This window comes from Eptatretus burgeri, chromosome 11 (genome assembly GCF_056783735.1).
Source record: "Eptatretus burgeri isolate ZD-2024b chromosome 11, Ebu_testis_v1, whole genome shotgun sequence".
Lineage (NCBI taxonomy): Eukaryota > Metazoa > Chordata > Myxini > Myxiniformes > Myxinidae > Eptatretus > Eptatretus burgeri.
The window spans coordinates 33,332,651-33,359,124 of record NC_140971.1 but is presented as its reverse complement, the minus strand read 5'-3'; the positions used below and the strand labels follow the sequence as shown (position 1 = coordinate 33,359,124).

Below are 26,474 nucleotides of genomic sequence, written 5' to 3'. Positions count from 1 at the left end.
GACACGTGAACAAACATGAACGCCTCGTTGTGTTCGGTTTTTTAAAATGTATTCGGTTTTTAGGGCAAAATTCATTTTTCATTGATGAGAGACTATGGCAGCCGCACGAATAACACAAGTCCACCGTACGCCCTACGTACGGTCGACGTGGAACACAACTACATCACAACTACGGCATGTCGAATTGCTACGGCCAACGTAGACATGAAAAAATTTATAACTCCGCGTTATAATTCCACGGCGACCCCTACGGCCTGGAAAAGATAGCCAAACGACATAGGGCCACCCTGAGGCCACCACAGAAACTCTGTCAATTCAGAGAGCGTACGGCCGCCGTATCCTCGCCGGAGAGCAAATGTGACTTAGGCCTAAGCAACGGAGGTGTGCATAGCAACCATTTATTTTTGTGTTCATGCTAGCCACGTGGTACACATTTCACCCAAGTTTCATCAAAATCAGATTCTTTCTCTTAGAGATATTCACAATTAACCGTTTCTGAAAAGTTTGACATGTACTCGCCCAAAACCTATCTCCTCCTACAAATATTTTTTGTTTGGGCTGCAAATTGGCATGAAGGGAGCAAGATAGATTGCGCACAGAACTCTAAGCTTCGAGTTTTCGAATTTTTTTTGGATTTTTTTTCGATTTTTTTTGACCACTTTAAAGGGCCGTTGCTATGCCGTTGCTAGGGCCCGGGGTCCCATATTCGAAAGCACACGATTCCCACAAATATTGGTCCTACCTACCAAATTTCATTGGAATCGGTTGAGTGGTTTCGCCCCTAGGCTTGACCAAAGTTTCGCGGACAGACGGACAGATGGAAATGTCCAGAATAAGGATTCTCTAAGAGCAGCCAACAGTGGTCACTTATTTTTTCGTGAACCAATTGGATGGCCGACAGGTAGGCACACTCGTCTCCATAGTCTAAGCTGTCTAGCCTGGGTTCGAATCCTGACCCAGCTCTAAACTGTCATCCTGGTGTTCCTTTCACAAGGCAGGATGATTCATCAATGTTTGTGTCGTCCCTCGGATGAACGTTAAAACCGAACGCCCCGTCTTACCGGCATTCGTTGGTGGACGCGGTAAAGATTTTTCGGTGTCCTTCCCTGAAGAGTCGGCGAGCTATCGCCGGCATTATGAACAAATTTCTGCCCCAAATACTGAGTCGAACATCAGGCCAGGACAGCCGGTTCCTGAAACATTTGTTTCCCACGGCGAAGCCGACATGTGGGAATAATTGTGGTGGTTGACGAAGTGAAGACTGGTTATTGCGGTGTAGCTGACGGCAGAAAAAAAAAGGTCTATTTGGGGAATCTTTAGTTATGGCTCTCTGTTTAACTTCAAAAAAATCGTGTCAATTTATTTAGTATCAGTGTTATATTTCGCGGTATTTTTTTTAAAGTATGTGAGGTACATATGTTTTATAACGTTAAAGATCAACGTTTTTTTCTAACAACAACAACAACAACAACAACCATCATCATCATCATCATCATCATCTCACGTGCTGAAATACGTTTCGGCTCAGCTGAGTTGCTGTTTACCCGCCTCGCAGCGGCTTTACGCCTTTTCTCTGTGTTCGGTGTATTTCTCTTGTTTGTTTATTTATTTTCCGGCTTTCAGTTGAGCACCAACCATGAATCACCTTGTCTGGCTTGCTGTGGCGATCTTCTTGTTTTTCACTATTGGGGTGGTGCAGTCTAAAAAGCAGGATTTCCGCAGGAACGTGAGTACCGTACCGTGCCGTACCGTGCCGTGCCGTGCCGTACCGTGCCGTACCGTACCGTGCCGTGCCGAGCCGAGCCGAAAAGTAATGGAACTTCACCTGAAAAACTAGAAGGATCACCCTCGTCCATGTGGGTCGTGGTTGTACAAGGAAGTTGGATTTTGAATGAGGCCTTTGGACCCAACATACCCGCCCTCTGTTATATCAACATACCCAATGAGGCCCTCTGTTATACCAACATACCCGCCCTCTGTTATATCAACATACCCGCCCTCTGTTATATCAACATACCCAATGAGGCCCTCTGTTATACCAACATACCCGCCCTCTGTTATATCAACATACCCAATGAGGCCCTCTGTTATACCAACATACTCGCCCTCTGTCGTACCAACATACCCGCCCTCTGTCGTACCAACATACCCGATGAGGCCCTCTGTTGCCACATTTATCCAATCTATCAGTTTAACTTCATGTCATTGGGGGAGGGAAGTTAGTATTACCATCTACATTTGTTACCATCTACCAAAATGAAATGAACAAAAATGGTTTTTATGGTTTTAATAAGGTTAAAAAAAAGGCAAAATCTTGGACTTCTTTATATATTTTTTAAAAAGCTGGCCGGAGATTTACGGACCGAAAAGGATGACATCTGGGGAAAACCGGATGTATGGTGACCCTACCAGGAAGGCGAGAGTGGGGTGAAGGAGAAGTGAAGAGAACACTGGGACAAGAACGGGCACATCAGGATGTTTATTTTCAATTTTCTTGGGGTGGAGTGGGTTGTAAGGGGGAGTAATGAACAAGCACTGGCGGTGCATTCACTTTTTGATGGGACCCTAGACATCCCAATTGCTAAACATGCGGTATGTACGCTCACCGATCCATACCAAAGGTACCTCCCAATCTCGCCAATGTCCATGCACCCCTCTATCCCCATTGCTTCTCGGTACCTATTTCTAAATCCAGCTTAAATTCTTATCTACCATTTCTGCTGCCGTTACCTTTCCAGGAAGACAATTCCATACATTAACTACATACTCTGAATGAAAGGCCCTTGCATTATGACTGACTTAACTCTTCTTTACTCTAAAAATATGGGTCTTGGTCCTGTCACTGTCCATTCTGCTGAAAAAAAACTTAGAGATGCACTATTCTATCAAAATCCCTCATTATCTGAAGCATATGCCCTCATAATTGCCTCCTAACCTTTCTAATGCATAAATCCCTTTCTCCTTCAGCCGCTTGTAGGAATGATCTCAGTCACCCCTGAATGTACATGGTCATTCCACACTGAACTCTTCTTTATGTTTTGTTTGCCACATTTCTGCCAATCACCGCTTCCATCTGGTTATTCAATTCTCATTGATGGGGTCTGATTAATGTTGGAATGGGTCACAATCACAAGCTTCAGTTACTGTCAATGGTTATGTCAAACTTACAGCACAGACCAGGGCTCGGAATGTGTGTGTGTGTGTGTGTGTGTGTGTGTGTGTGTGTGTGTGTGTGTGTGTGTGTGTGTGTGTGTGTGTGTGTGTGTGTGTGTGTGTGTGTGTGTGTGTGTGTGTGTGTGTGTGTGTGTGTGTGTTAGTTATATCTGACACACCCACATCTCTCACCTGTGAATGGAGGGAATAGCCGATCGGCTCTCACCAAATCAACTAAAGCCAGGTGGCTAGGATTATGGGACATTTTCACAAAAGGGGGTCCGGTAACGGTAAAGACTGTCCGATAATTTTTATCAAGCATATATTGTCCAGTCAGTGCAGAGGCCTTATGGTGATCCTGCGTTGCTGACATCATTTGAACATTTTTCTTGGCCTTATAAAGGGGTTCGAGCACTATTTCGAGAATATCAAAGAAAGTTGATTTTTGAGTTTGTTCTTTACCGTTACCTGACCCGCTTTTGTGAAAATGCCCCTTATATAAACAATTGACCCCTCCCACACTCCTCCAGCCAAAGAAGCTGCATAAAGCAACCCACGAAGACCTACACAAGGAAAGTGCCATGCTGTTTAGAACCCTTCCCAGAGTTCCTCAGCTACAAAGACGTTCGCACGGTACACACGTGAAAATCCTAATGCTACACACCTCCTCAGCTACCGGACCGGTTTCAACACTTATTGGCGAATCGTCAGTGATAGCGCAGACAGCAATGCATACCAACGGGGCTCCCAAGCATGTACCACATGCAAACATCAAAAGCAGTCAATATATAAATAAAGACCGACCCACCCCCATCTCTCACCATGAATCCGGTCCGGTAGCTGAGAGGGTGTGTTGCATTGGGATTCTCACGTGTGTACTTTGTGTGAACGTCTTTATAGTTGTTGAGGAACTCTGGGAAGGGTTCGAAACAGCGTAGCGCTTACCTTGTGTTGGTCTTATCTTCTTGGGTTGCTTTCTGCAGCTTCTTTGGCTCGAGGAGTGTTGGAAGGGTCGTGCGTGTGCGTGCCCACGTGCCTGTGCGTCTGTGTGTGTGTGTATAATTTTATATATATTTTTTTCAGTTGAAAGTTTTTACCTTTTATCTACATTTGCAAGAAGACACGTGAATGCCAGAACCAGATTGAAGTCCCATGAGTCTGCAAGTCTTGACGTGAAAAGGAAACCATGCGTGTATCCGTCCGGAAATTGTGCACATAGTTGTGCTCATATTGAACATTTGTTTACGGCAATCGTGGCATAAAAACAACTGAAAGTGCTGCAGTGAAACCAACACTGGGTCTAAAATTTGTTCATTTTGTTTTGGATTGGCCTGTCATGTTCTCATTTGAACCTCTGGCTTTTCATGTTGGGAACTTGGACTCAAATCCCATATGTATGTCCATCTTCTTGTAATCATACTATATATAATTTGGTTTGTGCATCTTTGTTTGATTTAAATGCACTCCTAAACGGTTGGACGGAATGAGTTGAAACCTAGTGGTTGTACTGGGGGTGTTCCTGGGAAGGTTTTACAAACATGCCTAATTGGTGGCGATGAAAAATGGTTTTGTCAGAATTGAAAGCGGGGGTTTTGGGTTTTTCTATTTTTTCTTTTTAAACCAAATGTGGTTTCAGCAGTTTCAAATGTGGTGATGTGAGGCTTGTGACAGAGGGGGGCAGTATTGAAGGTGTGGGAAGGACATTTTAAATAGCTGTTGAATTGGGAAGGAAGCATTGGTGAGCTGGAGCTACCTTGTTATGTAGAGGGGAACATGGAGTTGGTGGAGATCACAAAGGAGGAAGTGTGGATGGCATTGAGGACGAAGAAGGGAAGAGTGCCAGGCATTGATGAGGTGTGTACTGAGGTGATAATTAAAGTAGAAGAATTTGGAGTTAGTTGGATGAATAGGCTGTTCAATTATATTGGATGAGAGGGGGTTCAACTCCATAGGAGTGGCGGACAGGGTTAATTGTGCCGATATGGAAGGGGAAGGGCAATGTTCAAGATCCAGGGAAGTGTCGGGGCATTACGCTCCTAAGTTATGTTGTGAAGGTGGTGGAGAGGATTCTGAACGGGAGGATAAGGAAGAGTGTGGAGATGGAGATCGGAGAAGAGCAGTAGGGGGATGACGGATGGGATACTTGCACGAAGACAGCTGGTGGAGAAGACGTTGGTGGTGCAAGGTGAAATGGCATTTAGGATCTGTGGACCTGGAGAAGGCCTACAACACTGTCCCGAGAAAGATGGTGATGGCAACACTGAGAAGGATGGGAATGCCGGAAGCAAGTCAGGTTGGTGGAAGGGATGTACAAGGGAACGAAGGGAAGAGTTTAGGTTGGTCCTTTGAAGTCTGAGGAGTTCAGCGTGAACATTGGTTTGATGTCTGGAAACCATCTCAGCCCACTTATGTTTATCATGGTGAGGGAGCTGGTATAGTAAGCAGGAAGGTGAGCTTGAGGGGTAGCATGGGGAGGATGTTGTATGTGAACGATCTGGCTGTTGTGGTGGAGTGGGCGGGAGATGTAGAAGTACTGGGGGAGTGGAAGGTGGCATTTGGGAAGCATGTGCTGAAGATGAGTATGGAGAGACTGAGGTGATGTGGGTCGGGCAGCAGAGAAAATAAATGAATATCACGTTAGAGAGGAAGGAGATCAGGCAGGGAAATAGGTTTGAGTCTCTGGGATACTTGCACGAAGACAGAAATAGGTTTGAGTATCTGGGAGGAACAGTGATAAGGAATGGTAAGTCTGAGGCAGAGGTGCAGAAGAGGATTCAGGTGGGTGTGAGTGCATGGAGGAGGGTGGAGGGAGTAATGGCAGACAGAATGATAATTGAAAGGGAAGGTTCTGATGTCGTGTGTAATGCCAGCTTACCTTTACGGTCTGGAGACTGGCACTGACAGACGACAATAGAGGCTGCAGGCTTGCGAGAACAACTGGGTCAAGAATATTGTGGGAGTGAAGAGTGTGGATAGGAGGATGGATGAACTGAGGGAGGAAATTTGTGTGCAGATGAGTTTGATTGGGAGATTGATGGAATGCTGGCTGAGATAGGCTGGGCACTTGGTGTGTATGGGGGAAGATATAATGGCAGAGTGGATAGGTTGAGGGAGCAAGGTTGGAGGAAAAGAGGTAGACCAGTTTAGATGGGAGGATTGTGTAAGGAGGGGTATCTGTAAGAGGCTGTTGTGAGCCAGAAGTCAACAGACGTCCGAGTTAGGCCTGGGGAGTCGTGGATTCACTGGATCGTGGGGTGTGGCGCTGCCCATTGCTGTGCAGGAGGATGAAAGTCCGAGTCTTCAGGTCCTTGGTGCTTCCAGTCTTGCTCTTCGGATGTGAAACTTGGACTGACCAGGGATCTGAGATGAAGACTTAATTCCTTTGGTACCAGGTCTCTTCGGAGAATCCTTTGCTATTGCTGGTTGGACTTTGTGTCCAACAAGCGGTTGCTGAGACTCAAATGAGATTTGTTACCTGCGTAATCCGTTATCGTCAGCTGGGGCTGTATGGACATGTGGCTCGTTTTCTTGACGCTAATCCTGTTCACCAGATTCTCTCAGTGAGAGATGCCTCGTGAGTGGAGGAGGCCAATGGACCGACCATGCGTCTAGTGGCTGCAGCAGGTTGATCAGCATCTCAAGGAGATAGGGATGGGCCATGCATCTGCCTGGGGGATGGCCAGACGGAGGCCTCTGGAATACTGGCAGAAAGTGGATGCAGCAACGCGCTGCTCTATTGCATGCTCCCATATCTGACCTGACCTGATATCTGAAAGGTAGGGGTAGGGGTGGTTGGAGAGGGGAGAGAGTTGGCTGAGGAGAGGGGGAGGTGGAAGAGTATCGTGGTCAAGGTTAAAATTGCTGCTCGTGAGTTTCTCAGTGATACAAAATAACCAAATAACCAGAATACTGAGATTAATGATAAGGAGGTTTCAAGTCAGATAACTTCAAAAGAAATTTAAACTGTCATTGGGGTGACAATGTTCAGAAGAAAGTTTGCAAAGTTCAAGGTGTCCACTTCTTACCGTTCCAAATTCAAACTGTAATTTTTTTGAAAAACAACAATGAAATGTGGTTTGATGCATGTGAAAGAACCTTTCACGATGTTTTATTAGCTCTCTGTTGTTTGTTTGTTTCCAGGTGTCACCTGTGATGTATCACATCACATTTCTGGAAAATGACATCCCCACATAGAAGAGCAGTTTTGACTTGTTTACAGAAACCAAACGATGATAAATGCTATTTGATAATCTTGACAAAACGCTGAGGAACGTTCTTTCACATGCATCAAATTGCATTGTTGTATCCTATTTCATTATATTTTTTATTGCGGTTTGAATTTGGAACGATAATTTGTGGACACACTGTATATGAATGAAAATCATCCAAATTGGAATTGAATCCGACCATTTAAGATATTCGAAAGTACTAATTAAATACCACAGTAAGAAGTTGAAGAGCAAATTGGAATGCACATACTGATTGATTTGGGGTGATTGCAATATGGTAGACATGAGGAAGTGAAGTGCCATCACACACAGAATCCTGGAGTGTGGTGTTGTGCTTGGCCTTTCGGTTGGGTGAAGCTCACGACTCCACACAGCCAATAGATTAGAGCAGTACCTTGCATATCGGCAAGAGCTTGTTACAGCTCTGTCAGTGTGTGTGTGAATTCTTGAGAGTGGGATGGAAGCGAAACGTTGCTTTATTTTTGCAATTGTTCGTACTTTGTCAAATACGGGTTTTGGCCATACTAAAACGGGTCCGTGGGTTTTGGCGACAAAAAGCGTCAAACCTGAATAATGTGGGTCACTTGCCAGATTGGGTTTTGGGGATTAAAAAAAAAATTGTCATGGCGGGAGTTCGGGAGGGGGGGGGGGATTACAAGTCGGTCGGTGACATGACTTGTAATTTTGCACTATGCACGTGGCATTGTGCAAGTGTTTTTACTTAACCCCGCTAGAGGGAGGGGGTATCATGCTCCTGAAGGGTGTGGGTGTTTCTGGTATCTTTATTTATAATTGATTTTCCTAGTTTTCCCTCCTTCGAGTTTCCCTATTTTATCAACCCTATACCTGAGTGTTTTACCTTCTGTTTAAGTACATAGATGTTGACTCGTGTCTTCGTCCTGCAGCCGATTTACGTATAAGCTCCTCAGGTGAGCCTTAGATAAAGGTTAAAAAAATGACCGAAGCACAATATATTACTGAATTACATCATGGTATTAAAAACTATATTTAAACGCTTGTAATACTTATTACTGACGCAGTTGCTACTACCACACTCCCCAATATTTTATGAAGATTCTCGAGAACAAGAGATAATTGAATGTGCCATAAAACCTCACACTGAAATGATATTTTGACGTATCTATAAAATATGGATTTCGTTAACCAGCGACATTTTTGTGCGACCCTAAATATTTATGAATATGTGTCGGACATGTTCGTAATTTGGAAGTGCAAGGCACGCAGCTTTCATCCCTTTTTTTCCGGTTAACAAGCCATTATAACAGATCTCCAAGAAATTAAAGCTCTTAAAATAACTTCTTTTTTTTTGTCCAACTGGAGTACTATGTTGATATAAGAATGAAAAATAACTTTTGGCTAAGAATGAGGAAAATAATATTTTTAAGGAAACCCCCCTGCAACCAGTGTGACCACTCCTCATTTTCATAAATTTCAAGGTGAGCCAATGAAAAAAAGCCAAGAATTCACAAGGTTTCGGAAAAGCGATGATAATAGAAAACCTATACGCCAAGAAAACCAAGATGCCAAGGTGAACAAACAGCCAAGATCTTGTGAAAAAAGCCAAGGAGTGGTCACACTGCCTGCAAGCCATTGAAAAATAAAAAATGTGGAAAGTGGTGTAACTCGTTACATTTGGAGCCTAACTTGCCAAGTGATTAAAAACTCCTTATATATTGTACACAAACGACAGCAAACAAGTTTTTACAAAAATTACTTTTGCAGCAAACTTTGAAGGGGAACATTTCAGCATTGTTAATGATATCCTGCACTTCTTATTATGTAGGTAGCACATGGCTGTGAGTAGGAACGTTTTTTTGTTGTTTTTTTTAAAGGGTAAAGCTGTGCTGCTGATGCAGTGCCCCCTGTGGGTTAGAGCGGGTATTTGTAATTTGTTCCAGGGTGCCGGCAGTAGTTCACCTACTTTTCACGAAGGACACCGCAGGATCTTTAATGTGCAACAACTAATGCTGGCACACTGGACGCCCAGTTTAACATGCCGAACATACAATGGACGAGACGTGTTTATGGATTTGCCGTGTCTGCAAAGCACCAGGATTTGACAGCTTATAGCTGGGCTGAGATTCAAACCCAGGCTATGCGTCTCAGAAGCGAATGTGCATGCCTCTTTGCAATCCTGCCAGCCCATCCTGCACTTACTTGCAATATACGACCATGAACAACAAATGGCTGTGACACGGCATAAAATAATTTCAAACCTAGTGGTTAAGAGGGGAAAATGATTGAAGTCGACAGCATTTTTTTTGCATACGTAATATGTAGATGCGTACATGGGGTGGACGCTTTAGCATGTGTGGATCTCACAGCCCAAAGTGAGGCCGTGCCTAAATCTGCTTTCTTAAATCAGTTGCTGACCCTTGCCTCAGCTATGTAGCAATTTTTTTTTTTTGTTCAACCTCTCCACAGATCACACTTGAAGTTAACCCTGATTGTGAAAATCTTTCTGGAAATGCAAACTTGGTACATCTACGAGCTGCAGGCCCACACGACACACTCCATTACGTTTGGAGCACATATGGTGTTCCAACGCTGCTTATCATCCATTCTCTGAGCAACGAGAGCAAGCTGGTTGTGAACTGGACATCTGGTTGTAAATTCCCCTCGAACCAAACCTCAGAGGCTATCAAGGTGCACCCTCAAAAGGATGTGGACATCTCCATGGCTTTTGTGCTGACCAAGGCAAGAAACATTCTTGCGATGTTACATGCGGGTTTGCTCAGGGTTGGGGGGCTATGGTTTTTGCTGTTTTCATATGAGCAATATTTTGAGCTGGATGGGTTTTCTGGATGTGCACAGTACAAGTTGTGTTGTACTTTAACATGGTGCTAGCACTGCCAACCCATCACTTTGCTGACCGGTTTAATCGAACACAGCATGTAGCACTTCACAGACGTATTGCATGTCGATCTGTGAGTCTCAATTAAGATGTAAAATGAAGTGAAACAGAAAAGGATCTTTTATAACACTTAGTTCTTGTTACCTCCACCAAGAAGATGGATGGAGGTTTTGTTTTCACCCTTGTATCTGTTTGTTTGTTTGTCTGTGAGCAGGATATCTCAAGTTGTGGATGGATTCAGATGATATTTGCTGGAAATGTTGGGAGTGAGACGAGGACGATTTGATTCAATTTTGGGGAAGGTCCGGATACGAGAATTTTCAAAGTGATTCTTCGCGATTGAGAGAGGGCCAAAAACGAAATAATCGCACGATATCTCAAACAGTTACGGGCAGATTTGGGTGAAACTTCATAGATGAGTTGGATATTACAAGAGCAAGCTGATTAGATCTTGGATGTGGTACAGATGCAGATCTGGCCTTCAGTGGTTTACAAAACGTAAACTGTTCAGCCTGGCGAGTGCTGTTGTCGTGGCTGTGACTGTGGCAGTAATAGTGGTTGTTTGGGTTCTCTTGTGCACCATAATATATTTTCCTATGGCTTTGAGATTTTACTGCATGTAATTTTGTGTGCCCCTTCCTTGTCCGTCACGCTTTATTCTAAGGCCGTCATTCCGTTGAAACCGCTAAACCACAAAAAAAGCTCCAAGTCCTGCTTTGTCCTCTTCCCTCCCAAGAAGATGGACTTTTAAAACGGGTAATTTTATGATTAGACACATTTTTGTTCCACGTAAACCTATTATTCACTTTCCAACCAAGTAAATCTATTTTTCTTTCTGACAAAGTAAATCCATTATCAGCTTTCCAATGGTACCATCTTTCTCACTCTATGGCAGTAGGAGCGCTTTAAAGCATGATGTGCACACCACACACCACACACCACACACACACACACACACACACACACACACACACACACACACACACACACACACACACACACACACACACACACACACACACACACACACACACACCTTTCAGTAATATGTAGATTATGTAATTAAATGAGGTCAAACTGAATTCTCCTTCCAAGTTTGGCAACGGCAGATTGATGTCCTCAGCAAGTATATTAATAGGCTCTCAACTGCTTGTAACATTTCCTTAAGTTCAACTACTCGATCTACCTTGATGCAGGGCTGGTAGGATGGCCGAGAGGTACACACATTCACCTCTAAGCTGTCTAACCTGGGCTTGAATCCCAACCCAGCTATAAACTGTCATCCTGGTGTTTCACAGGCAGGGCGATTTCATCAGTGTGTGTGTGTGTGTGTGTGTGTGTGTGTGTGTGTGTGTGTGTGTGTGTGTGTGTGTGTGTGTGTGTGTGTGTGTGTGTGTGTGTGTGTGTGTGTGTGTGTGTGTGTGTGTGTGTGTGTTTTGGCCCTCTGATGGATGTTAAACGGGCATTGGTGGATGTTAAAGATCCCATGGTATCCTCCGCGAAGAGTAGGCAGGCATTTGCCGGCACCCTGAACAAATTGCAAATTCTTGCCCTAACCATTGGAGGGCATTGCATCAGCGGTACTGCCGTGTCCCCCAGCCAATGATGCATCCCCACGGCCTTGTGCTGCACACAATAGATTGATAGACAGAGACAGAGAGACACACGGGATATAAATATTTAATTTTCTCTGATGGAAAACTGCCAGTTAGATTATTCTTGTGTTAATAATAATAATAGTAATAAATTGGAAGGGCACTCAGTAGAGCGCGTACCTTCGCCATGCAATGCCTGATCCACGAGAACATATCGGGCCCATTACATTTTTGAAATATCATGCTTTACATCGTTTTTGGCCCTATCTTTCAATGGTGAAGAAGCACTTTGAAAATTAAATAATTCTCGTATCCAGATCTGCATTCAGATCTTCACCGAAATTGAATCGATTCATCCTTGCGACACCCCCCGCTCCAACCTGTCCACCAAGTTTCATCTGAGTCCATCCACAACTTTTTGAGATATCGTGCTATGTATCATTTTTAGCCCAATCTCTCAATGGTGAAGAATCACTTAAAAAAATAATCAGATCCGGATACGGATCCATGTCTTCACCAAAATTTAATCAATTCTTCATTGTCACACACCCAACGTGTCTACCAAGTTTCGTCTGAATCCGTCCACTACTTTTTGAGATCCGTGAATTGTAGTGAAGATTTACATTCAAAATAGGAAAGCTAATTTCAGGAACACCCTGTATTTTGATTTTAATGGTTCCTGCGTTTGCCTTCCTTCCTTGCTTCACAGCTTTTTGAATTTGATGATGCTAAAACAACAGGAAATCTGAATAATGCAACTACGGTATTCCCGCCGTACCTGCTTGAGGACTTTGTGTGGGACGACGTCTCACACACGGTGAATCGCTCAACCCACACGGCCACGTTCCACGGACACAATAAAACAGACCCGGGACACCTTCTGCAGAACGCCTCCGTAACCATCACCGTGAGTTTGCCTTGTGGTTAAATTGGATCGCTTTGGGGATTTTCTTTTTTGTAAACATACTTGAGGTTCTTGGAAGAGCTAGTACACTGAACGGATTAGGACAGGACATAACATGACAAAAAACAGTGAGAGTGGTAGTGGTGGTTGGGGGGGGGGGTGACACCAACAGACAGAGTCGAAGGCCAAGATAGAGGGAGACTGGGACAAACAATGGGGGTGGGGGTTAGCGAGGGAAGAAAAGATCATGGTTCTGGAATGGGAATGATCTGAGATGGTGAACAGCTGTCTTGAAGACCTGGAGGGAAGAAATACCTTATTTTTGCCGTACAAGTCGATGGGTTTTTTTTTCTTCCTTGGACTTGACTTGTACTCATCTTACTCTAATTCACCATCTGTTCATCCGTCTGTTCCCAGGTACCGCAAAAACGGATGAACCAATCGCAACCATTTTTTGGGTGTATAATCCAGGGACCCCTTGGAGTAAAATAGGCAAAAATATTGTTGCGGGCTGGTCCGGTGGCAAGAACGACCGCTAGGTGGGGGAAGTTACGTCATCTCCCACCAGACTCCCAGAATTGTAGGCCGTCGCTCACAGATAATTCCGTGAGGCGGCGGGTCGCTTAACCGACTGGACGCCAATACCTCCACCGCGTAGCATAGGGTCTTTTTGTCTTGAACCAATTTACCTAATTAACCACGCGGTGTCGTCTACCGGGGAACCACGCCCTCGGTACGTCTTGCCCGAACCGGATCACTCTCACAACTACCAACTACCTTTCCGGTTCGGATGCAGCCGAGCTGGCCCGCCAAGAATGTACCGGCTCGGATGTGGAAATAGATTATCGGGTATAAAGACCCGGCTAAACTCAGATCCGAACCATGCTGGACCAATGAAAGAAAAGACGAAAACGAGCTGGGAACATTTCTAATAATGGTGTATTTACAATCAACTTACAAAAGGACTCAGAGCAGGCTTATCGTGGGATATACAGGCAAGATTTACAATGATCAAACACTTAAACAATTCTACTTAAATATGGTGCTACACACTCAGACGAAAATAAACCCATGTGTATTGCAAAGGACCCCTGCAGCCAGAGAGGGAGGTGAGCTGAGGTCGCAGTTCTTTTGGGGTACCTGCATGTTGGAGTGAAGGGATACTCCGCGGTGTGGCACCTGTCAGTGGTCGTGCAGCTCGGCCGACAGCCACACGCGCGGAGACCATGTCCGCGAAAGAGCACGGGTGGAGCAGAGTGGAGTCCGAGACGGGGATCAGGGCCACCGACAGGACCCACGAGAGACCCGGTCAAGATCGGGCACCCTCGAACCAGCGCAACAGACGGGCCGCCAAGGCGAGACGCGGGCAGACCCTCCACGTCACGACCCTCCTCCTTTCTCTGGCAACCCGCGACTCCAACCACTCTCTCGCTCCAACACTGTTTCTCTCCAACCTCAGACTCCAGCCAACACGGCCGACCCACACACAATTCTCTCTCAACCATCTCAGGATGGTGCCGTAATTTATCTCCCAGTCAAGGACTCTATGCTGAGGGTTGCTTCCTAATTTATAGATCTCTCAGCGGGGAGGGGTCTTGGTGAAGCCGACGCCACTGTCCGCCCTGATTGGACAGGGCCTCTATGGGTCCGCCCTTTCTGGGTTGGATTTCGGCCATGCCAGGACAAACCCGCCCCCACCCTCGACGCGTGTCTGGACTCGTCAAGAAGAAGCCACAACACAAAGATTTTGCCCCGGCCAACGGGCCTTCGGATACAGCAGGTGGACAGTGGATCGTGATTGGGCATGGATATAAAGATTTATTACCCTAACTAAAAAAACATTTCAACGCACCCCTTCAATTTCCCACTAAACACGAGGAGGGAATCTGTCTACACATATACTTAACGGCATAACTAACTTTGGGTCAGCTGTATGTTTGAATGCATACGGTTCCTAGAATCGTAACAACATAATAACATGACCCCCTTGACGGCTCCCATAGGAAGCAGGTGCTTCTCGTAATCAACATTTCATATTGGACATTTTTGGGTTTTTGTGTATATATATATATATATATATATATATATATATATATATATATATATATATATATATATATATACATATATATACATATACATATATATATATATATATACATATATATATATATATATATATATATATATATATATATATATATATATATATATATATATATATATATACATATATATATACATATACATATATATATATATATATACATATATATATATATATATTTTTTTTTTTTTCCAAGTCTGATTTAGAGCTTTTTTTGTTGCATTATCTGACCCTCATTCACTATTATTGCCCACAGGTGAAAGGCTTGGAAATAGATGGCCGTGATCCCAGCCTACCTCACCTTCTTCACAATGGAAACTGTTCACAGTTTGAGGTGCGCATCAGTGGATTTATACCACGAGGAAATTATACGCGCTTCGCCCTCGAGTTCATGCTCTTCAGCCAAGGGAGCAATTATTCTTTCGAAGTCAAGAAGTCAATAGATGATGAATACACACCGACCATCTTTGAGGTAACACCAAAGCAGTGTAATTGTGGCTGAAGTGCTGGCACATTCTGAATCCTTGCACCAAGTATGTTTGTAGTGTTATTGAAAATAACGTGCAAATTTGGGGGATGGGGGAGGGAGATGGATGCTCAAACAAGCAGTCTAATGTATTGGGTGATGTCATACAAGCACTTTTGGCAGGTAGCACGTTGATATGGTAGATAGATGTATTAAAAAAAAAAACTAGAAGGGAACTCGGTGGAGTGCATACCTCTGGCTGCCTGAACAGTTTACATTTTGTCTCCCACTGATGGGCCGGATCTGGATCCGGAACCTGAACCAAAATTGAATCTGTTTGTTCTTGTCACCAACCCAACTCATTGACCTAGTTTTGTCATCTGTCCACAACTTTCTAAGATCGTGCTATTTATCGTTTTTGGCCTTGATGTGGATTTTTTAAACCCACCTTGTTGTGATCGTTGTGCTCCTGAAGGATTCTAACCGGCCGATTGTGGAATCCTATTTGACTTCAGACAGAGTTTAACGTTTGTCCGATTTGATTATAAAATCCTACAAAAAAACCCTATCGACACTGATAAAACTGATGTCCACACAAGTCCTTCCTTGTGAAACAATTTATTTCCTAATTATACACCATACACTTCTCACCCTTGTACAATGAACTTAAAAAATCCCCATTTGTTTGCAATATTATTCTTACTTTAGTTAACAGTTAGACCAACCCGATTCAATTCACTTCTACATTACATCAGAGAGTTTTATTCTAACTTGGTACTTGGTCAGTTCCAAGGAGTACAAGCCACTGAGAAACTATACTTCCTCACGTGCTCGTACTGAGAACAATGTGCCTTTCAAAATATTTATACTTCCATGAGAGAGAGGTTGGGGGATATTCACCCAGACTGTAGACGTGTCCTTTAGACAAAAAGCCACTTCGTACATTTTCTAAGCAAAGGTTCATTTATCAGCTCGGTCACTCTGCTCCAGAACAACACATTTCTTATCATTTAGGGCAAAAGTCTTTTGGCCAGAAATGACAGCCAATTCAATTTGCAGCATAAAAGTTACATTTCTGAAACTCCATTTGTTACAATTTAAAATACATTAATATAAATTTTTCCCCCACACTCCCACGTTTTTTTTTTTTAAGGAAAATTTGAATAATTTTTCTTACACATGATTACCATGTCCCATTCCTGAAGGAGAAAAGATTTCCATTATTCAAGTTCAATCAACAATGGCAGCGTGTGCTCATATCAGAAAATGAGTGAGTTTCCATTTAATATATGGCCTGTTCATCAGCATGTGTCACACATTGGAAACATGCTACCCGAAGTCAGAAGATAAACAGGTCAGGGTGTGGATAGAGTGGCACCCAACGGGAAACACAATCGAAGCACTCCTTGAGCTGAGGAGAAGGTAGATGTGGGCAAGTACAAGTTTGGGCCAGACACTGGGTTGAGGGAGCGCAGTGTGGAATTCCAGGCCTGTCGTACATTGAAGCAACCAGAGCAAGTTCACGATGTATTTGCAGAGCGGCAATCGAGAGTGTGGCTGAGAACATTCCTCCATGCAGGCACCACACAACGCCGACGTTAAGACTTTGCTCAACCTTCTCCTCAGTGGGTTTTTTCTTTCTTTTCCCACATTGGTCCATCTTATCTCCTCAGGAAGGGGAGGCATAATCATGTGTTGAATGCTCAATCACCCAAATCTGGGTTCTCCCATCGTCCAATCTTTGTGTGGAATTTCATTCCAAAGTTCATTTAGATGAAATCGTACATTGCTTCAAAGACTGCTTTCAACACTCCGAAACAAACAAAGCATCAATTAAACACCAATCAATAAACGTCATGGGCACATGTAGTTCTACAAGACTAACAAAGATTGTTATGGAAGCATTTAACTTGCATTATACAGCAATGCCAACCCTCCCGATTTCATCGGGAGGCTTCCGAAAATTCACCCAAACTCCCGCCCTTACGATCACTATCCTTATCCTCCCGAAATTTTGATATTTTTGCACTGTTCACTAATCAGAATGTACTAGTATGAGAATTGAATGAAAAGCATCGTCTGCTACGTATAGCATGTGGTAACTCCATAACGTTCGCTGCTACCAAATTGTACGTAAAAAATTGCAAATTCAAATGAGGAGCAGCGAAACATTGGGTCTGGATCTCGCTTATGCGATCATGCACTGAGATTTAGTGCATGCGGTATGTGTGCAATACAGTGCATGCGGTATGTATGCACAGTGTATATGCATGCGATACGCTCACTGCATGCAGCTGGGCCCCGTACCAGCCCGGCGGTCGCGACCACCGTGCGGTGTTTAATTTAACAGCCGCTAGAGTTCTACGAGTCGCGCTGCAGCTGTGGAACATCGACTTCGAAGTTACCGATGCTTCAAGCCCTCGATGTTGATTACGAAATGGCAGAAAAGAAGCTTACGAAGACCAAGAAATGGTCTCAGAAGTACAAGACCGAATACAGTCTCCAATACCCGTGTATTCGAAAGTCTGAAAGAGGAATTCATCATGCGTATTGTACAGTATGCAGCGTTGATATTTCAGTTGAGCACGGAGGTCGCGATGATATTCGGAAGCACGTTGGAAGCAAACAGCACACAGACATTGCAAAGGAGAGATCTTCGAGCACGAGTACCGGTACACTTCTGAATTATTTCACCAAACAAGGGACAAGCGAGGAAGAGGATGTTACCCGAGCGGAACTTCTCTTTAGTGGATTTATTGTGGAACATAACTTGCCCATATCAGTCTCAGATCATGCTGGACCTCTATTTCAAAAGATGTTTCCAGATTCAAAAGTTGCTTCAAAGTATGGATGTGCAAGAACAAAAACTTGCAAGATGTGCAAGATGTGCAAGAACAAAAAAAAAAAAAAAAAAAAAACGAACAAAAAGCAAGAAAAAAAAAAGAAAAAAAAAAAAAAGAACAAGAACAAAGAAGAAAAAAGAACACTGGTCAACAATTTTTTACTTTCTGAATGTTGTCTAGATTTCTACAAGTGAATTAGGGTATTCTGGCACTGCTGAATCAGGAAATGGCATCCGTTTCTCTCCATCAGGTCAGGTTTTTGTGCTAAGTTGATTTGAAAAAATCAGATCTTGTGACAAAATCAATTACATTTTTGTGGCATTATCAGCTGATTTTTGTCAACACATATCATCCTAAACATGTTTTTAAGAAAAAAAATGTTTTGCCAACAACATTTATTGATTACATGATAGAAACATCGATTACTGTCATCTGAATGGTGGGCATTGATAAAGGTAAGTACAAGTAAATTGCATGTTGCGTCACCACTGTTCAAACTTCAGGGCTTGAACTTCCGTTTCTTCGAACTCCTGGAATGTTCAGCGGCAGGGAGGTCTCTCTTCAGATTCCAACAGTAGTCAGCCATCATGACTGCGTCCCAGCGACCCTGATACCTGGTCTCCATCTCCTTCATGTCCTGATGGAATCTCTCCCCCTGCTCGTCACTCATTGAACCCAGGTTCTCAGGAAACCGGTTCATATGTGAAAATAGGTAGTGCATCTTGATGCTCATGTTGCAGCCCAGGTTTCTGAAAGCAGTCAGCATGTTGTTGACAAGTTCTGCGTAGTTTCTGGCCTTATTGTTGCCAAGAAAGTTCTTCACTACCAAAACAAATGTCTTCCACGCTTCCAGTTCCACTTCGTTCATTGAGTTTTTGAACTCTGGATCTCTGATGAGCTGACGGATCTGAGAACCATCAAAGATGCCAGCTTTCAACTTCTCCATGGTCAATCCTGGAAAAGCCTGGCACAAGTAAGTGAAGCAGTCACCATCTTTGTCCAGAGCCTTGGTGAACTGCTTGATTAAGCCGAGCTTGATGTGCAGCGGTGGGAAGAGTATTCTGTCTCTGTCCACCAGAGGGTCGTTGATGACGTTCCTTTCTTTGCATGGCACCAATTCCTCCCGCACAGGCCAGTCCTTCTTCGTGTAATGCTGAGCACGGTCCCTACTATCCCACATGCACAGAAAACATGGGTACTTGGTGAAGCCAGACTGTTGTCCCAACAAAAAGTTCACCATCTTCATGTCAACACAAATAAACCACTTATGCTGATCATAACCAATTTTCTCCAGCACGTACTTCACCGCTTCATACTTCTCCTTCAGTGTAGTCGAGTGAGCGATGGGTACAGAGGCAAACTGGTTGCCGTTGTGTAGCAGAACACATTTCAGTGATCACTTGCTGCTGTCAATGAACAGTCTCCAATCTTTGGGTTCGTACTGTGGCACTCCAAGCTTGAGCAGAAGCGCATGTCATAAATTGGCGCATGTAGGTATTGTACATTCTTCAGAGTTCGTTATTTCAAGAAATACAACTTTTTTGTATTGTCACATTATTACAAAATCTGCCCCATTAACTTTAGTTTTGATCCACGAACTTTATGCTTTGCCTCACCAATTTTTGGAAGATTTTGAGGTTTTATGACTTCAAACTGATCCCTTTTCGACATAATCACCTAGAACTATCGTACCTGAATACTTCTTGTCATTAAAATAATTATTTCCAATTAAAACAATTATTTGACATGACATTTTACCCCACCAACTTCTTCTAAAATGCTCCACACATGCGTACATGTGAACAAAAATGTAAAAACGACATGTGGCCATATCTCAAAAACTTGACCTGATTGAACAAAACTAATGTGAGTTTTGGATTCAGCGCATCAGATTCGTCCTAAATCAGCTTAAAAAATGCAGACAACAAATTTGTTGTTGACCAGTGTAATTGGTGAGTTGTCAAATGTTACTGCTTCATCTATTGCCGATATTGCTAGACTAGCTCCATTTAGCCTAGCTACAGACGGTAGCAATGACAGTGGTGAGGCCCAGCTATATCCTGTCCTGATTTCGTACTATGACAACAGTGCTGGGATTGTGAAGCAAGGTTTGCTAAGTTTGTCTGCGTGCAAACAAGATTCCACTGGAGAAAACATTTTCAAACTGCTTGATCATGAGTTCAGTGACAGGAAAATTCCGTGGGGAAATTGTGTTTCCTTTTGTGCTGATAATGCCTCTGTCATGGTGGGCAAGCACAAAGGAGTCGCTGCTTATATCCACAAACAAAATCCAGAGTGCTACATCATGGGATGCCCTTGCCATATGATGCACAATACGGCCAAGAAGGCGGCTCAGGCCTTACCCATTGAATTAGATGACTTTCTCATCGATATTTACTACTACTTGGACAAAAGTAGTAAACGCGTCAAAGGAGTGAAAGCACTGCAAGAACTCTGTGATGCCCCGACACACAAGATTCTGAAGCATGTCGCAACAAGGTGGCTGTCCCTTGGTCAGTGCCTAGACAGGCTGATTGAACAGTGGGAGCCACTTCGCCTCTTCTTCAAAGAAGAAGTACGAAGAAAAATGCAACTAACTGTAGCCAAGACTCTAACAACGAGCAAGAAGGACGGCACTGTATCTACTGCCAGTACTGGCACTGCAGGATCAAGCACTAGTGGAGCAGCATTCACCACTACCACTGCAGTATCTGCTGTGAAGAAGACAGCAGGGACAGCACCAAAACCAATGCTGAGAGCAGGTAGCATCACCGGCCCTTCATCACGTTCATCTACAAAGCAGATCCCTTCAGAGTCGAGAAAGACTGTGATAGTCCCATCTACAGGCAAAGAAGGACCCAAGTTAAGTTCTGCTTTTGCCAAATCACTTGATAGAAGCTCAGCAAAACCTTCGAATCAGAGGTCTTCTTCCTTGGCTGCACCTACCTCAAGCTCTCTCCTCAAACGTAAAATTGGATCTGGTACTACGAGTCTGACCTCTTCTGCTGGCAGTAAACGCAAGTGTGATCGCCCTGCGGCTAAGTGTACTACGAGTTCTACAACTAAAAGCGCATCTTCCTCAAACACTGTGCAGGAATCTAGAGAAAAACGTGTCAACAGGATGTTCTTGTCTCCACAAACAAAACTCTATTGTTTCTTCCTTCGATATGCTAACAAGCTTTTTGAGAAGGGGAATCTTCTGCTCCAAAGAGACGAACCCTGTATTCATCTCCTGCACGGAGAATTGAATGGTCTTCTGAAAGATATCTTCGTACGGTTTTTGAAACCATCGGTGTCATCGGTTGCTCTGGTAAATGTACCCTTCTCTGACAGAAATCATCAGAAGAATGATGAGGACCTCATGATTGGGAACGATGCCAAACTGTATATAAGGGAACAAAGGAGTCTCAAGAAATCCACCTTCACTCTGAGTGAGTCAGACATCCAAGGTTTCTTCAGTGCAGTTCGCTCATATTATGTGAAAGCCTGCAATTATATCTTCAAAACCTGTCCGCTAGATGATGAATTAGCCAAGCATGCTCAGGTGCTGGATGTTAAGCTACACCAAGAAGTGGGGTTTGACTGTGTGGAGTTTTTCATCAAGAAATTCCCCTGTCTGTTCAGTGGCGGTGATAGTGACATAGACAGTCTTGAGAGTGAATTCGCTCACTACCAGGCAGACGCCTCCATAGCTACAATGGCTACTGAGACAGTGAGAGTGGATGAGCAGTGGCATCGGATTTCACAGCTCACAGATCCCTGCACTGGTGCCAAGAAGTATCCTAATTTGAGCAAAGTGATGAAGGGAATCTTGGTCATTCCTCATTCGAACGCATCATGTGAGCGGGCACTCAGTCTTGTACGGAAGAATCATACTGAATTTCGTCCCAATTTGAGTGTCAAAACCCTGGAAGCTCTCTTAATTGAAAAACTAGCTCATAACACCCCTTGCTACCAGAGAGAATACAGCAAAGACATAATCAGAAGGGCTAAAAGAGCCACACAGCTGTCACTCAGCAAAGCTGCCATGGAAAAAGCAAGCAGCAGTAGTACCAGCCAGTAAGGTAAGAAAAATATTGCTTCTTTTGTGCTTTTTGTTAATCTTTGATTGTCCCCTAACTTACTAATATTAACATACATGTAACATTAAAAAGTGCACAATTTTCCCTTTTTTTTTCAAAAAGTGGGAATTCTTAACATGTTAAATGCTCCAAAATAGGGCTCAGAGGGCACTAGAGAGCATCTAGAACCCCAGAGCTTCCAGGGCCCAAAGGCGGGCCCTGGACCCCGCCGCAAGGGTCGAGCGCTCCGCGCTCGAGATGTGCGCTTCGCGCACATTATTTGGTGTCGGTTGAAAATCCTCCCTAATTCTGATTTCCAAAAGTTGGCATCTCTGCATTATATGTCATATCAATATTTTAATCCCTTTCCTTGTTATTTCCCAAAACAACATGCTAAAATATACAGAAATCCCAGTTGTACGTATACTCAAAACATCCATCTCATTTGTTATTTCCATCGACATTTTAAATCTCTGACATTTCTCCATCTATCCACTTCTCTCTCACCAAAACAGCAAACATGCTGCCATTTTTCCAATTCACATACACAAACCATCTATCACTTCCTCCGACCTTCTCAATTACGAATCCATTTTCTTTTATCAAAACAAATAAATCATTTTAAACAGTTGTTCAAAAATTGTCAAATCACTTGTCAAATCTGTTATCAGGCGAATATCATTTATATTGCAGCTCAAACACTCTGTCTACACATGCAGCTTCACCCTCCACAATCTTTATCCCAGTCTTGGGAAAGCATCTTAAACTTCAGACTAATAAACATCCAAACTCTCTTAAACAACTTTTTGGTCAAAACAAAATATTTCCTTTTAAAATCCATAAATGAAAAATTTAATCTTCAGCATCTATCCAATTAAATCATGAATTTACCTTGACTGAATCGATCAAATGGTTACACTAGGTTGTTTGCCATTGCATTCCCAGCACAAGTTCAGGTAACCTCAACATTTGCAGACGAATAAAACAATATTTCAACGTCCATCCGAGGGAATCATCTATTATCTGTGAATTGCCCCACGTGCTAAACATCATCAAATCATTAAAATCATTCCAAATCACGTTTCTACATTTAAATCACATACAGTATATCCACATTCACAATTGTTATTTCACAATTTATTCAAAATCCCGATGGTTGTAAAATAAAACTTCAACACTTTTTCCTCAATGGACTTCACTTTAAACAGATTCAGTCCAGAGGGTGCGCCACAAACACCAAGGAACGAGGAACAGGAAGTTCTCTCCACATCCAGTGGGAAGAAAAAGGAAAAAAAACTCTGACAGGCAAAACCCACAGTTTAGCATTACTCTGTCATGGCTTCAACACATACACTAGACAGCATTGCATCTCATAGACTCGCGTGTGATCACGTGACAAATACCAATCACATTTCTATCTCATCCTCTTGAATCTGCATATGAATCGAATTTCACACTTAAAGCAAAGGCTCGAACAAAGACTCAGTGTAAAGATAGGCCACCCCCCACAGATCGAGTGGAGGGGGTCTCACACAGTGTAGTTTGCGACCTTCGCGTGGAAATACAACGCCAAGAATGTATAACATGCCATTTCAAACAGACCCACAGCTCAACTCAGCACGAGTTAAAATATCGTCAAAATCCCAACAGAACACGTTTCATTGCAGTGAATATTGGAATCGCACAAGTTTCATTTTTTTTTTTACTCTCAGGAACAAATCACCCACCATGCTCCCAGCTGGTTAATCATCTCTTGCACTCTACAAAACGTTTCGTGCAAATCATTGCATTTACAAATCTGTAAAACCTCCACACAATATAATATAACAACCTCACTGCCAACAAACTTCCAGTGAGTTCAATGAACAAAAAGTAACTCTTAAAACTCTTACAAACAGGTAACTTACAATGTTTATCTATTTTAACCCTATCTCGGCATCTCAGCCATGTCCTCGGCCTCTCTCTCACAGCCGGTCCGTATCAATGCAAACATGTGGCATGTTGCTTCATCATGCCCATTTAATTACGCATCTGGCTCCTCAACGAGCCTCTTCTTGTCATCTGACTCCTCTTCTTCTCCAGCACTTTTCTAAAACAACTACAGTACTTATCGTTTACTTTAAAACGGACTCATTCCGCCGGATCCTCTTCTTTCTCTCAATAAAATTATCTGACAATGAACTTTTCTTTGTTCGAAATGCGTTACCTGCTGAGAGCGCTCTCCCTTACCTTCGCTCAAGCACTTGTCGTTCCTCCAGGCACTGCCTCCGGCAGATTAAGCACCTCCGGTCACGAGCACCGCACCAACGTTGGTTCGAATCCGAGTCTCGGCGCCAACTGATGTGGATTTTTTAAACCCACCTTGTTGTGATCATTGTCCTCCTGAAGGATTCTAACCGGCCGATTGTGGAATCCTATTTGACTTCAAACAGAGTTTAACGCTTGTCCGATTTGATTATAAAATCCTACAAAAAAACCCTATCGACACTGATAAAACTGATGTCCACACAAGTCCTTCCTTGTGAAACAATTTATTTCCTAATTATACACCATACACTTCTCACCCTTGTACAATGAACTTAAAAATCCCCATTTGTTTGCAATATTATTCTTACTTTAGTTAACAGTTAGACCAACCCGATTCAATTCACTTCTACATTACATCAGAGTTTTATTCTAACTTGGTACTTGGTCAGTTCCAAGGAGTACGAGCCACTGAGAAACTATACTTCCTCACGTGCTCGTACTGAGAACAATGTGCCTTTCAAAATATTTATACTTCCATGAGAGAGAGGTTGGGGGATATTCATCCAGACTGTAGACGTGTCCTTTAGACAAAAAGCCACTTCGTACATTTTCTAAGCAAAGGTTCATTTATCAGCTCGGTCACTCTGCTCCAGAACAACACATTTCTTATCATTTAGGGCAAAAGTCTTTTGGCCAGAAATGACAGCCAATTCAATAAGCAGCATAAAAGTTACATTTCTGAAACTCCATTTGTTACAATTTAAAATACATTAATATAAATTTTTCCCCCACACTCAATTGGAAGAATTGCTATCCCTCAATTGGAAGAATTGCTTCAAAGAAAAGAAAAAAAAAATTCTCGTATCCAGATCTTCACCAAATCTAATTGTTTCGTCCTTGTCACACACCAACTGCTTCACCAAGTTTCATCCAAATCCGTCCACAACTTTTTGAGATATTCTATATCTGGTTTTTGGCCCCATCTCTTAATGGTGGTCCACTTTAAAAATTAAATATCTTTCGCCTCTGGATCCTCACCAAAATCGAATTGATTAATCCTCGTCACACACCCCAACGTGTCCACCAAGTTTAATCCGAATCTGTCCATAACTTTTTGAGATGTCCTGCTCACAGCCAAACGAGGGTGAAAACAACCTCCGTTCACATTCGGTGGCAGATGTAATAACGCTGCAAGTATCGGCCTTCAATCTTGTCTTCACAACAGGATCCAAGTAAATGTCTTGGTTGTTATACGTCGTCGAATACAGTCATAAGAGGTTTGTTGTCCTTGTGCAACATAATCTTACGTATTAAGGTTAAGAAATGATTAATCTTGATATTAATGTCTTGTGATTCGAAAATGACCAATTATTTAAAATAGAGATCATCCCATGGGGTGGTAGGATAACCCATGTTCACCACTGAACTGTTCTGTTTTGGTCTGATGCTTAATGAGTCAAATCTTTTTAACCCTAAAACGGGGGTTGTCCTTTGGGGATGTAAAGCTACTTGGCCCACCTGTAATCGGGTTCTTTCACAATGTAGATCCTCGTGTGCTGGTGCACTAATCATATTACCTACCTGAGGTTGCATATACGAGGGTCGGTACGAAAGTGATTCCTCTTTTATATCTCATGAATTACAGGGAATATGCATACATATGTGGCAAATATGAAGTTATTTTTTGAACATGGTCTCCGTCAACTGCAATGCACGTAATGAGCGTCTCAATCAGACTCTTGTTTTGCGTTGTCGCGGCGGTTGCACGCCGACCACTTTGAGGCTCATCATCAATATCGGTTTTCCCACTTTTGAAATGCCTCACGGTGCTCACATCGATGGTACAATTGCTGCACACCTTCTTTCAATGCTTGAATATCCACTGGAGGAACCTCTTCCTCAGTAAGATATTCACTAACTGTTCTCTGCTTCGTATGCACATCTTGCGAGGCAGCCATTTTGAAAGTGTGGTGTTGTGATGACATGATGATCAT

At 43.1% G+C, this 26,474-nt stretch overlaps 2 protein-coding genes across 2 annotated transcripts in view; one reads left to right on the top strand and one right to left on the bottom strand.

Annotated features, from left to right (window-relative positions):
• The window catches only part of LOC147016808 (immunoglobulin superfamily DCC subclass member 4-like), a 187,248-nt gene extending 186,003 nt beyond the window's left edge, over positions 1–1,245 (bottom strand). Inside the window, exon 1 of the mRNA XM_085845835.1 lies at positions 1,062–1,245. Within this exon, the coding sequence (XP_085701961.1) occupies positions 1,062–1,067 (6 nt within the window). The 5' untranslated portion in view covers positions 1,068–1,245. The remainder of the gene's footprint in view (positions 1–1,061) is intronic.
• A 218-nt stretch (positions 1,246–1,463) lies between these two features.
• The window catches only part of GLMP (glycosylated lysosomal membrane protein), a 28,636-nt gene continuing 3,625 nt past the window's right edge, over positions 1,464–26,474 (top strand). Inside the window, exons 1-4 of the mRNA XM_085845846.1 lie at positions 1,464–1,726; positions 9,828–10,100; positions 12,562–12,759; positions 15,120–15,335. Coding sequence (XP_085701972.1) covers positions 1,637–1,726; positions 9,828–10,100; positions 12,562–12,759; positions 15,120–15,335 — 777 coding nt within the window. The 5' untranslated portion in view covers positions 1,464–1,636. The remainder of the gene's footprint in view (positions 1,727–9,827; positions 10,101–12,561; positions 12,760–15,119; positions 15,336–26,474) is intronic.